Here is a 13,212-nt window from a genome sequence, read left to right on the forward strand (position 1 = left end):
AAATTCAAAAGTTATTAGAAAATGGTCAGACAGAAGAGGGTTATGGGGAAAAACTATTAAGTGTTCAGTTTTGATGCCATATGTCAGAACCAGATCAAGAGTGTGATTAAAACAGTGAGTGGGTTTATTTAGTTTGAGAGAAGCCAACTGAGTCTAATAATGAACAGAATGCATTGTTGAGGCTGTCATTGTCGGCATCTACATGAATATTAAAGTCGCCTACTATGATTATTTTATCTGTACTAAGTACTAAATCAGACAGAAAGTCTGAGAATTCACTTAAAAACTCTGAATAAGGAGCAGGTGGACGGTATACAATAACAAACAGAAAAGGCTTTTGAGTTTTCCTGTTTGGGTGTGAGAGACTCAGGGTGAGACTTTCAAATGAGTTTATAGCTATGTTTAGGTCTAGGGTTGATTAATAGGCTTGAGTCAAAGATCGCTGCCACGCCACCACCTCGGCCTGTGTTTCGAGGGATGTGACAGTTACTGTGACTAGGTGGAGTGGATTCATTTAGGCTGACATATTCTTCCTGCTGTAACCATGTTTCAGTAAGACACAATAAGTCAATGTGATGTTCACTTATCAAATCATTCACTAACAGAGATTTAGATGAGAGAGATTTGATATTTAATAGTCCACATTTGATTGTCTTATTACTTTCCACTATAAGAGTCGTCGTCTTAATTTTAATTAGGTTCTTATGAATAACTCCTCTGGAGTTGATTCTTGATTTATATAATTTAGGTGGGCGGGAGGCAGACACAGTCTCTATGGGGTACTGGGAGCGTTGGGTGGGTAGCAGCTGCAATGAGACAGCAGAGAGGCGTGTAAGGCCCTGCATCCTGGACTCAACTCTGGGCTGTCATAATTTAGGTTGTAAAATAAACTCGTCCAGATTTCTAGATAAGAGAGCCGCACCACCCAAAGTGGGATGGATGCCATCTTTGCTAAGCAGACCAGGTTTTCCCCAAAATGTTTTCCAGTTATCTATGAATTGGTGGTATAAATTCAAAAACTGCTAAAGTGAACCACATACAGTATTAAGCAGCTTTTACCAAGAACAGGAATGAGTGTGGGTAGACTGGTGATCTCTCCAGGATGTACCTCGCCCAGCTGCCACTGGGCGAGGTACATCCAGCCCCCCACAACCCTATAGTCAGGATAAACAGTATAGATAATGGATGGATGTTTCCCTAATGTCCTTTCCTTTCAGTTTAAGAACATCAACAAAGGGAAGAAGACAAACATCATAGACTCCATGCTGAGGATGTTGGAACAGTACTCGTCTAACCTAGAGGAACTGATCAGAGAGCGAACGGAGGAGCTGGAGATAGAGAAACAGAAGACGGAGAAGCTGCTAACCCAGATGCTGCCTCCGTAAGTTAGTACAGGTGATGTCAAATTCTGACTGTGAAAACACAACATACACTGTTGAAAATGTGCATGTTAATAAAGCTGTCTACTTTTGTCTGAACAAAATTCTGACCTTCTCAGAAAGTGATTTATATGTTATGTAATTGTTTTCACACAAATAAAAAGTAATTGTGTTGGAGTGTCAAGATATGACCTATGCCAGCCTGGACTGTGAAGTCCAAAGGCTAAGTGTACATGTACTGTATGTGCACTTTTTAAGGCAAGGACATAAAGACATATAAATGCAATGAAATCAAAAATGGGGAAAACCGAATCCACAAAAAAGGTGGTCATAAATAGACACAAATTTAATTTTGTATTGTGAAAATGCAGTGAACAGATTAGTTTAAAGCTGGATTTGGAGTATATTCCAGATATATTTTACATGGAAGTTCCTCTAGAAACTGCTTTTCCATGTTTCATATTGGGGTAGGTACATAGCATTATGAGTCACCTGTAGCTATTGCTATGATGACCTGGAGACTTTACACATTGCAAACATGTTTTTCTTCTTTCCCCAGGTCTGTGGCAGAAGCTTTGAAGGTGGGTGGCATGGTCAAACCGGAATATTTTGACAATGTCTCACTTTATTTCAGCGACATTGTTGGCTTCACCACCATCTCAGCTAACAGTGAACCCATTGAGGTGGTCGACCTGCTAAATGACCTCTACACACTCTTCGACGCCATCATAGGACACCATGATGTCTACAAGGTGCTGTGTTTTAATCTCCATCTTTAGTTCTCCTCGTACAGATACTGTGGCCTCATTAAATCTCAACAGGCAACATTAGATTAGCTTGCTTCTTATCGTTATGTTCTACTGTAGGTGGAGACAATCGGTGATGCTTACATGGTGGCATCAGGTGTTCCCGTCCCTAACGGCAACCGTCATGCTGCAGAAATTGCCAACATGGCCCTTGACATCCTGAGCGCTGTGGGAACCTTCAAAATGAGACATATGCCTGATGTTCCTGTCAGAATACGCATAGGCCTGCACACAGGTGAGACATGATGGTGTTTCACCACAAGCTACACAAAAACAGCAGATGTCACAGGAGTGAAGAATCTGGCTGCACAGCTGTGTTGTTTAAGGATGTACAGTGCTGTCTCCGTAAGTTAGTACATTAGTTAGTATATTTCAGGTTTTCTTTTTTAATAAATCTGCAAAAATGTCAAAAATTCTGTGTTTTTCTGTCAATATGGGGTGCTGGGTGTACATTAATGAGGAAAAAATGAACTTAAATGATTTTAGCATATGGCTGCAATATAACAAAGAGTGAAAAATTTAAGGGGGTCTGAATACTTTCCATACCCACTGTGAGTTGTACGGTGGCTCCCAATGTCTGTATCTTTGTTTCTTGTCATGTCTCTACTGTAATAAAATGCTTAAATCCAAACCCTACTCATAACTTAGCCACCTAAAAAAAGTAATATGTGTGTTGTAGGTCCATGTGTAGCAGGTGTGGTGGGTCTCACCATGCCTCGCTATTGTCTGTTTGGAGACACAGTTAACACTGCCTCTCAAATGGAGTCTAGCGGGATGCGTAAGTTACACACCTCAAATAAGACTGAACTCTACTGAACAACTATTTATGGAAAAGAATAACCAGACAGAAATTGTAGAGCTAAAGGAATTGGAACAACAGATAATTAATAAGCAACTATTTTCATACCTAACTAATGTTGTGGGTCATTTTTCTAGAAAATAATTGCCAAATTGGTTGATAATGGTCTTTTCATTTCTGCACTTTATATTCTTGTTCTAATGTACTTTATTCCCAATTTTAATTTATAATATCATTCTTTGGGCACATGCTACAGCCTACAGGATCCATGTCCACCAGAGTACAGTGAAGGTCCTACGGGAACTAAATTTTGGCTACAAACTAGAGTTAAGAGGCAGGACAGAAGTCAAGGTACAGCTCTTTGTTAAAGCAAGATTTTAACAATATTGTCAGATGCAGACAAAATAGGCTCATTGTCTGTCTCTTCCTCAGGGGAAATGGTTAGAAGATACCTACTGGCTTGTAGGGAGAGATGGATTTAACAAACCTCTACCTGTTCCTCCAGAACTCAAGTCTGGGTAGGAGTTTGTTCTCCTCCTCCTTTGTTCCACTTTCTCCTTTTTACTCTCATACTGATCCTTACATACAGTCCAGCCACTGCAGATGTTCAATTACAGTACATACATTCTACATTCAAAAACTGGATCTGTTATATTGTTTGTATTTTTCTTATCCCTGCAAAAACAGAGCCCAGACTATAACAGCTAAAGTAAAGATAAGGTTTAGGCACCAGTCCCTCAGAATTAATCCCTCAGAGGTCCTGTCAGGTCAGTTTGGCCATTTGAACAAACAACCACTGCTGTTTGTTTTCTAGTAAGGACAGTCTCATAGAGATTGTCACCATGTAACACATATGCAGACTGATTACAGACACCTAGCGCAACTTGTAGTGAGGGGTTGTATGCCTTTTTCAAGTGCTCTTGAAAAGCAATTGTTGAGGAAAAGAAGAGCACTTCTTTTCTCCCATTAAACATGCAAACCAACCCAACATTTAGATCAGCTTCTCCGACAACTACTGTAGGTCACCTCTACATCTCCACAGTGGCTACGCCTCTAAATCTGTCCTGTGGAGAGACAAGTAGCCGAGCCATTGCAGGACTCCAGTATATGCATGTGTGTGCTGTGTTCATGCTGTTCATTTTGTCCCAATAGGCAAATGGCCCACGGGTTGCAGATGGCCGAGATAGCCCAATACAAGAAATTGAAAGCCAAGAAACTTCAAGAAGAACAACTTGCAAAGAAGAAAAACTGAGGTAACATTATGCATTAGTCAAGGTGCAAATGAAAGACAATATCTAGGGTAGTTCAAGTGTGGGATGTAGGGATTTGGTCCATAAAATACAAATTTATTCAGAAGGAGGGAAAATCATCATTTTGAAACAAAACTCAGTTCTTCTACTTTATCATGTATCATGTTGATCATAACCTCAATGTACCGCCAAGCCAAATTTTTTGTATTTACCATTTAAGATTCGCACCCCTAGCTGGTATAGTGTTTGCTAAAAAGCACTTTAGCACTTCAGCAGATTCAAGGCCACTCCCCCATTTCAGTGGGGCCATGATGCAAGGATAAGTGATAAAATCTTTCTCAGACATTCACACCAAAACAAGCTTTTCATCCAATAACAGCAATGTGCAGACATTGGCCCAGGCTGACATGAAAGGTCTAAGATGATATGTTTGTCAGTGCTTCCCTAAATGTGATGATGTCAGTTCAAATGTCCGTTCAGGTGAACAGGTGCAATGGTGTCTGCATTAAAAATATAGCCTCTTGTGAAATTAAAATGTAACATTCCAGTCTTCAGATAAGTAGATATAATGCTTTAGTGCTACACTAAAATCATTTGTCAAATATCTTGGATCTGCTCATCTCAAGAGTCTCCAATGTGAGCAAAACTTAGTTGGATTAGTTTTTTTTTTTTGTTAAACATTTTAAGATGTTGTCACTGTAGCATTCTCAATTGTATATCCAGTCTTGTTTTTCAATGTTTCCTCTTTCATGTTCAAAGCAAGAGTGGTTTTGGCCCCTAGTTTCGCTCTTAAGTCCAGCCACTGTGCAGAAGCCACTTTACAAATTTACCTTTAATCAAATAATGCAACAACATTGGACAAGAGGTGTTTAGCATTAGGCTGAATTAATATGCTTTAAATATTCCACTTTTATACATCATGGAACTATGTATAAATTTACTGTGCACTGGAGAAACACTGCTGCTTTTTGACCTCTCTGTGGAAGCTAGTGGTCAAGGGTTCTCATTCTCATCTTTGTCCAAATCACGTTTTCTCTAGTTGAAGGAATAGTTTAATATTTTGGGAACTGAGCTTACTGTGGTATCAATCTTTTAATTCTTGGCAAGAAAGCAAATGTATTTCCCAAAATGTCCAGCTACTTTAAGAATAACATTTTTGACATTCTAAGGGAGCTGTCTTCACTTCCTTTTTGCATTAAAGCAGGTGTTTTACAAGGCTATAAACAAACTCTCCCATGTCTGTATGGTTACTCAGCTCTATGCGCCCAAAGAAGACAGCAAGTCATGATGGTGCACCACTGACTGACATGTAATTCACACATCTGCCTTGACTGGATGTGTCCGGTTGGATCACACTGGAGAAAACTCTGCTAGCAAGTTACCAGGTGGAGAAAGGGCCTAGTGAAAGCTTTACTTCAGATTAACAGCAGTCACCATGTGTGTGTCTGTGTTTTAACAGCTTGTGTTGAGGAGATGAAATCTAGTGTGGAACTATAAAGGCCAGCAAATGATGACTCGGCAAAGCAGGGATCTTCAGAACCTGCCTGTCAGCTGCAGATGAATGGAACTAATCTTTCATTTATCTTGCTCCTTCAATTCCCTGAAGGGAAGAGAACAGAGAAGAGGAGGAAAGGAAACTGAGGTGAGAACAGGGGCAAATGAAGTGAGGAGCAAAGAGGAAAGTAAAGGAGGCAAGAACAAAGCCGTCTTTTGCTTCCACCTGATCTTTATTCTCCACCCTGTGCATGGAGGAATTTCAGTTTTGGCTTTGTGATGTCACCATTGTGGATACTGGAAAACAAAATCTCAACTAATTACTGCTGTTTAGGTACTTAGTATTTTAGGCTTGTTTTGCATTCAAATGACAGTAGTTATTTTTATACTCAATCTACCAGTTACATGCTTGATTAGTATAAAATGTAAGAAAATAACACAAAAGGTCTCATGTAATTTCTGAGTTCAAGGTGCTTGTTCTGTTTGACCAAAAGTACAAATATATTCAACTTACCATGATATAAGAAAAACCAATATTTGTGTTTAAGGAAGTGTAGATCAAAATGATTTAATTAATTTACTTTTCATAATGATTTTGATGTTTTTTTTTTTCTATCCCTCTATTGACCAGCTGTTGTTGTTGTTGTTGTTGTTGTTGTTGTCAGATGTTTTGGCTAACTATGATTAGATTGCTTGTTGTGTATTGCCAGGCTGGAATAATTTAAAACTCTTAAGATTTTGGGGTTTGTACTTTACTAATTACTCAACTATGTCTTAAAGGATTTAAGTTATATTTTGCTGGGTGTTTGCTGCCTGTTATGATTTATGAAAGGATATTTTACATTAAAATCTTCTAATCTATGCTAATTTTTTTGCTGTGCAATATTTTTTTCTTCAATTTTTTATCTTGTAGTTTTAATATTTTGTTTATCAGACATGTTAATGGGTACATGACTTCATCTGTTGCTTAACTAGATGATTTAATTTGCCAATTAAATCACTGGATTTTACTATTTAGTTTTGTCCTCATGATAAATTATCCTGATGGTAGGTAAGAAAATGTTTTCTATCAACAGCTTTTCAGTGAGAAGCTAATCTTTAAACAATCCCACAGCGCCCTCTAGTGATCAACCAGAGTATAAATAGTGTAATGAAGCTACAGATGGCATCCTGGAAGCTCTGGGGGATTATCCCTGCTGAGCCTCTGTGCGCGTGTGCGCATGCGCCTGGTAATACTTGCATTGTGTTGGCCGAGAGCTGTTTACGCAGTCACATTGCGGAGACTCAGCCTTTCTTGCATATAAATCACAGAACTTTAGGATGAACGTTAGGTTAAGCATTATGTATTAGGCAGGTAGTATTTATGGTGAAGGTTACGGTAAATATTAAGACAATGAATATAAACTAAGTCAATGTAAAGTCCCTGCAAGGAATGAAAACTGTTCTCAAACGAGTTTAAATAATTTTCACTGGGCTGAAAGGCTGAAAATACATAACATTTCAAATGAAAGCAGGAATTACAAGGATAAAGTCAGAAAAAATAACATATTGGATATTAGAAATACCTCTGAGATTCTCTGATCCTGTTGATCATTTTGCAATTTGTTAAGTTACCTAAAGAATCCTGACCCCCAGGTCATTATAGACAAAACACCTTCAGTATAATGGTGCCACTTTCATCATTTGCCTTTTGACGTTTTTAAGCCTTTTAAGTAATTTTGGTACTGGGTTTAAATTAAAACTATACACTAATGACATGCTGCAAATAGTTTTTTTTTTTTTTATGTTTGTGGGTAAGCGTTTGTTGTGCACTGCAGTTTTCAGAGCTCACATCAGTCAGACAGGTGGGACTGTAAGCGATTCTTTTGGATTTTGTGTTGTATCTCAAGTTGCTGGGGAAAAAAAGTGGAATCTGGCTTAACAATGGAAACACAACTGAATATTTCTAACATGGTAAATGGTCTTATGCTTGTATAGCGCCTTTCTGTGCTTTTACAGCACACTCAAAGTGCTTTCACATTATTCGGCCATTCACCCAGTCGCACTCCCAAGCACTCACACACCAGTGACATCACCGGGAGCAACTGGGGGTTCAGTGTCTTGCTCAAGGACACCTCGACATGTTGACTGGACAAGCCAGGAATCAAACCGCTAATCCTCCGGTTAGGAAACGACCCGCTCTACCTCCTGAGCCACAGCACATGTGCAGACATTGCCAATTTGTTCTCAGTTCAGTAAATAAACTGTCTGCGTCTGTTTAAACTGCAATGTCAACAGCACAGCAGTGTCGCAACCGTGCTTGTTCTGAAATAACTGAGTCTGTAACAAAAGGAAGCATGCTTTCCTTTGTGTTTCCTGTGTGTGTGTATTTCAGCTTTGTTGGCCCTGCTCCTTTGTTACAAGTACAATAGCAGGGGAGATTTTACTGCAAGGCTCAATCCTGAGCAGTAGAGGGCGCTGTGTCATGGTAACTCAGCAGCAAGTGAAGGACTAGTCAGCAAAGAAAAACACAACAAAACATCTCATCAAGATTAGAGAAAAAATGGAATGGATTACAGGAAATGAAATGAAATCACCTGTGGGGTTTGGTAAATGAATACTGCTAATAATTTTAACACTTTTGGGAGAAGAAAACATTCCAACCAAGAAATCTGTCAACAGAAATAGACTATCCAGGTAAGGGAACATACAACACTATTTAGTTATAGACATACAAATGGAATGTAGCAATATAATATGTTTATTTATTGCCATTTTCTGTTTCACAGAAGAAAAGGACACAACACAAAAAAATCTGTCACTAATTAAGAGTTAATCTTATCATTATAAATGTAAGAACATTTTGGATTTGTATGTTTGACTTGTTTTAACTAAGTGTAACATTAGTTCAATGCTGAACTTCATTAAGCAACAAAGTTGCTGATGCCACATTTTGTCCTACATCTTATTGTACAAACCTAATATTTAGTCTACATTTACACAAACAAAAATCAAAGCATGTTACAGTGTTGAAACTCACCTTTGTGTGCAAACACAGACAACTGATGTCAGTTATTATCCAAAGCACCAGTGCACATCAACCAAATGACTGATGCAAGAACCTGGGTAAAATTTGCATCATTAATATACACAATGCAAGTTTGACTGACAACAGACACACTTGCAAATACACACCTATATACCCACAGCCTTTGTATTCTTTTTACAGCTAAATGGCTGAAAACTGTTTCTTAATTCTTGTGAAATCATCACACAACAGCTTGTTTTACTCAAAAGCTGAGTTGGTGACTTGACCACACCTACTATATTATCTGGAAAATTACTCAGCGTGACGGAATCACTGTAACAAGAAGATATGGAATTCTGAAGAAATTTACGGGTAAGCTTTCAAATTTCTGCAGGATCTGAAATGTCCCTCCAGTAATAAAATGTGAAAAAGAAACTGGTTAAAAGGTTGAAGGCTGCATGAGGTCTGTTGCTCTCACAGTAGCAGAGTTAGCAGGTGGAAGGTTGAATGATAAATCCTCAAAGTGCTTAGAAAAAATGTCAATCTGAACTTCACTACAGATCTGTGACAAGTGGGAAAACTCTGTCAAGCTCCAGAACAGCTACTAAATGCTGCAGCACAATAACACAACTCCCCCAAAGACCTCCAGAAATCAGAGTTTGTATCATTATAAAAGTTCCAGTTACATACAGCATATTGCAATCTTATTTTCATTTGCAGTGACAGTTTCAGAAGCAAATACAAACAGGTGGTCCTGCATGGGTAAAACATGGCACCAGCTCTGCTAGGGTGAAGGGTATGATTCCCACTGGGAACAGTTGCACTACACACGATTTCACTCATGATACTGAAAGGTGTTTGGAATAACAGGGTCCAGCAAATGGTTGCATGTGGGGTGTAGTAGAGGCTTGGAAAGACAAGCATGGCATTCTCTGCAGCATAGGAGAGCACAGATACCTCGCCTGGGCAGACAGGGGAGTCCTCCTTAATTACTCTATTTAGGTTACCATTGAATACACAGCAAGGGATTGAATCTCCGCTGTCACACATGCATGCTCTCTTTATAAGCATTTAGTGCCACATGTAGCTGTGCTGATGTTAAAAAGTAATAATAACATCATGATGTCTGATTAGAGGGAGTCTATACGTAGTGGATGGCAGATGCTGTGGCATTGTATAAACAAACCTGGAATTAATCTAATGTTACCTATACCAAACTGGGGGGGTTTAGTTTTAGCTTTAGGGGCACAGGCCTGAGGATACCCTGGCTGCCTTGACCCTAGCTGACCGCGTGGTTGACCAGTAGCCAAACTCAGCAGTGGGTTCTCACATGGCTGGAGCAGCAATGTGTTGTAGTAAACCTCAGACCCTGCAGGCAAGAGGTACAACATTTGTCCGCTGTTAAAATTACTTTCTCAGTATATGGGTAAAAGATCCAGCAAGCCTGTATCCACAGGTGAAAATTTGACAAAAAGAGATGATCAACACTTGTTGAATAGTGGGGTATACAGGGTTAAATGATTGACCAACAGGTGAAAAACAGCAAAGCACACATACTCATTGACTTTTAGGGTATTTTTCACTTTTACCACTCTACATTTCACAGAAAAACACTGTGGGTTTTTCTGCATTTGTGGCTTGATTCTTTGCAGTATAGTTTTACATCCACAAAACCGAGTAGAGCTTGCATTAAAAATGTAATTTTAATGTATTTATTTACTGTTCACATTATTCATATTCAGTTTTATAACTCGAAGTACATTTTCCTGGTTATATATTCATACTTTTACTTAAGTAATGTTTTAAATGCAGGTCTTTTACTTATAACAGCAAAGAAAAGGATCCAAATACGTACTCCACAACTGCAAAACAGTTGCTGGAAAACCTAATAAACTCCAGATAAGCCCTACAGAGTCACCGCCTATTTTTAACTTCGATAAAACTTTTGCGGCGTGAATGGTCAGAGCTATTGACGCAAAGCACTAATATCCATTAGTGACTGGTCCATTTACCTGTCAGTGTATGTCAGTCAAAATGATAGGCCAACCGGAGCCCGTGTTTGGTTCTTTGCTCCTCCCATTTGGCTGGTGACGAAGAGGGTCATGTGTTGTTTGTGCTCTGGCCCGTAGAGATGTGTACAGGAGGAGAAGGGAACAGATTGCTAACAGAGCTAGCCGGATCCTCCCGATTGTAGAAATACGACCGAACGTGGTCATGCTGCACACGATAGGCTTCACCTCATGAGAAAAGCCAGCATTGGAATACCTGCGTCGCTGCTAAAAAAGGCACCGGGACTCCTCTTTTTAACGGAATAACAAAGCCGGTTAGTAAGGATTGCAAATCTGAGTCATTTTAGTCAACGTTAGCTGGCCTAGCCGGACTCGGGAGCTCGTCTCCCAAAACAAGAATGGGGTCTAGGTCCACTTGGATTAGCTTGCTAGTAAAGTGACCTTTGATTGTATTCTCTGATGGCAAATATTACAAATCACCAGGAAGGCAAGGCAGCGATGTTGATGGTGGAGACGCAGCAGAGGGACATGGGGACGAAATCTGCGGGCGCCACTGCAAACGGAGACAGCTCGGTCTGGGAACCCCCTTCCCCGTTAATTAATGTCGGTGGTGGCGGCGGAGGAGGAGGCTCTCGTTTCCATCAGCATTTACCGCCCTCCAACCACCTCCATCACCACATGAGCCACCATCACTCGCCAAAGGATCAACAGCAGCACCATCACTACCAGCTGGCTCCGCAGCAGCAGCATCTCTCCGTTGAAAACATCGCAGAGTCCCCGGGCAGGAAAGCGTCCTCCTCGTCTCTCAGCCAGGTACATACCGCGGAGGACCCAGCCGCTTCCTCCGCCGCTAGCAGCAGCAGCAGCAGCAGCACGATATGCGCGGCTGTGAACGTCGCTAATACCTCAGACGTTGTGGATGATATTCGAAAATGTGGCTATTTAAGAAAGCAAAAACACGGACATAAAAGGTTTTTCGTGCTGCGGGCTGCCAGCCACCTAGGGCCGAGCCGCTTGGAGTACTATGACAGCGAGAAGAAATTCAGGAACAGCCTGCGCTCTGCTGCCGCGGCCGCCGCCAGCGGTGGTGCGGTCGCTCCTTCTCCCCCAAAAAGGGTTATTTACCTCTACCAGTGCTTCACGGTAAACAAAAGGGCGGATTCCAAAAACAAACACCTCATTGCCCTTTATACTAAGGATGAGTATTTTGCCATTGTGGCTGAAAATGAGCAGGAGCAAGAAGAATGGTACGTAGCTGTCAGTGAGTTGATGAGTGAGGGCAAAAAAGGGCACTTGGATTCTGATGATTTAGATGATGGATATGGTACAGTCACCCCTGGTACAGTGTTTAAAGAGGTGTGGCAGGTGAATGTGAAACCTAAAGGACTAGGTCAAACAAAAAACCTCACAGGCGTTTACCGGCTATGCCTCTCAACTAAAACCATTCACCTCGTTAAGTTGAACTCTGAAACCCCCTGTGTTAACCTCCAGCTGATGAATATCAGACGCTGTGGACATTCAGAAAGCTTCTTTTTCATTGAGGTTGGTCGCTCCTCCTCTATTGGGCCTGGGGAGATATGGATGCAGGTGGATGATTCTGTTGTTGCCCAAAACATGCACGAGACCATTCTGGAGACAATGAAAGCCCTTAAAGCTTTTGCAGAGTTTCGGCCCAGGAGCAAGAGCCAGTCATCAGGCTCCAACCCCATGCCATTTATCACGACACGGCGCCACCTGGGCAACCTGCCACCGAGCCAGACGGGGCTGCAGCGGCGGTCAAGGACAGAATCAGTTGTTGGCACACCGCCTTCAAGTAAAAGCTCCAGGGCTAGTGGTTATCGCTTCCGTACATCCAGTGAGGGTGAGGGGACAATGAACCGGCCATTCTGCTCCACCACAGGAAGTCTGGTTCATCTTAACTCAGCACGTGCTCAGCACGGTCGTCAGGAGGGTGGTGGTGGTAGCAGTGGGAGTGGTGTTGCCACAGGAAATGCCAGCACAAGCACCGGAGGTGGACGCTATGTCAGAGCCATCCCAGGATCATCATCCAACTACCACACCCGCTCTGCCTCGCTGCCAGTCTCTCACTTCCCCTCAACCACCAGTCCTGTGAGCGTATCCTCCAGTAGTGGCCACGGATCTGTCTCTGACACATTCACCCGCCCGTCAAGCGCCTCAATATGTGGCTCACCATCTGATGGTGGCTTTAACTCTTCAGATGAGTATGGTTCCAGCCCTGGTGATTTCCGGTACTTCCGGGTGCGAAGTAACACACCAGACTCCTTGGGCAACACACCACCAATCAGAGAAGAGAACTGTTTAAATGATTACATGGCTATGAGCTGGAACAGAGAGGTCTTTGGCACCACTGGGGGGTCTGGACACAACAGTGGAGGTGATGCACCTCGGGATGAGAGCACATCAACAACAGAGGATGAACGCTTTTCTTCATCATCATCATCATTGCG

At 41.4% G+C, this 13,212-nt stretch overlaps 2 protein-coding genes across 2 annotated transcripts in view; both read left to right on the forward strand.

The window, feature by feature from the left end:
- The window catches only part of gc2 (guanylyl cyclase 2), a 16,133-nt gene extending 9,931 nt beyond the window's left edge, over positions 1-6,202 (forward strand). Inside the window, exons 18-25 of the mRNA XM_020623710.1 lie at positions 1,218-1,381; positions 1,939-2,131; positions 2,246-2,420; positions 2,865-2,963; positions 3,241-3,335; positions 3,417-3,502; positions 4,137-4,237; positions 5,694-6,202. Coding sequence (XP_020479366.1) covers positions 1,218-1,381; positions 1,939-2,131; positions 2,246-2,420; positions 2,865-2,963; positions 3,241-3,335; positions 3,417-3,502; positions 4,137-4,236 — 912 coding nt within the window. The 3' untranslated portion in view covers position 4,237; positions 5,694-6,202. The remainder of the gene's footprint in view (positions 1-1,217; positions 1,382-1,938; positions 2,132-2,245; positions 2,421-2,864; positions 2,964-3,240; positions 3,336-3,416; positions 3,503-4,136; positions 4,238-5,693) is intronic.
- A 4,319-nt stretch (positions 6,203-10,521) lies between these two features.
- Positions 10,522-13,212, forward strand: part of irs4b (insulin receptor substrate 4b) — a 4,092-nt gene continuing 1,401 nt past the window's right edge. The window contains exons 1-2 of the mRNA XM_020623722.1: positions 10,522-11,058; positions 11,228-13,209. Coding sequence (XP_020479378.1) covers positions 11,243-13,209 — 1,967 coding nt within the window. The 5' untranslated portion in view covers positions 10,522-11,058; positions 11,228-11,242. The remainder of the gene's footprint in view (positions 11,059-11,227; positions 13,210-13,212) is intronic.

This window comes from Monopterus albus, unplaced genomic scaffold (assembly GCF_001952655.1).
Source record: "Monopterus albus unplaced genomic scaffold, M_albus_1.0 scaffold308.1, whole genome shotgun sequence".
Lineage (NCBI taxonomy): Eukaryota > Metazoa > Chordata > Actinopteri > Synbranchiformes > Synbranchidae > Monopterus > Monopterus albus.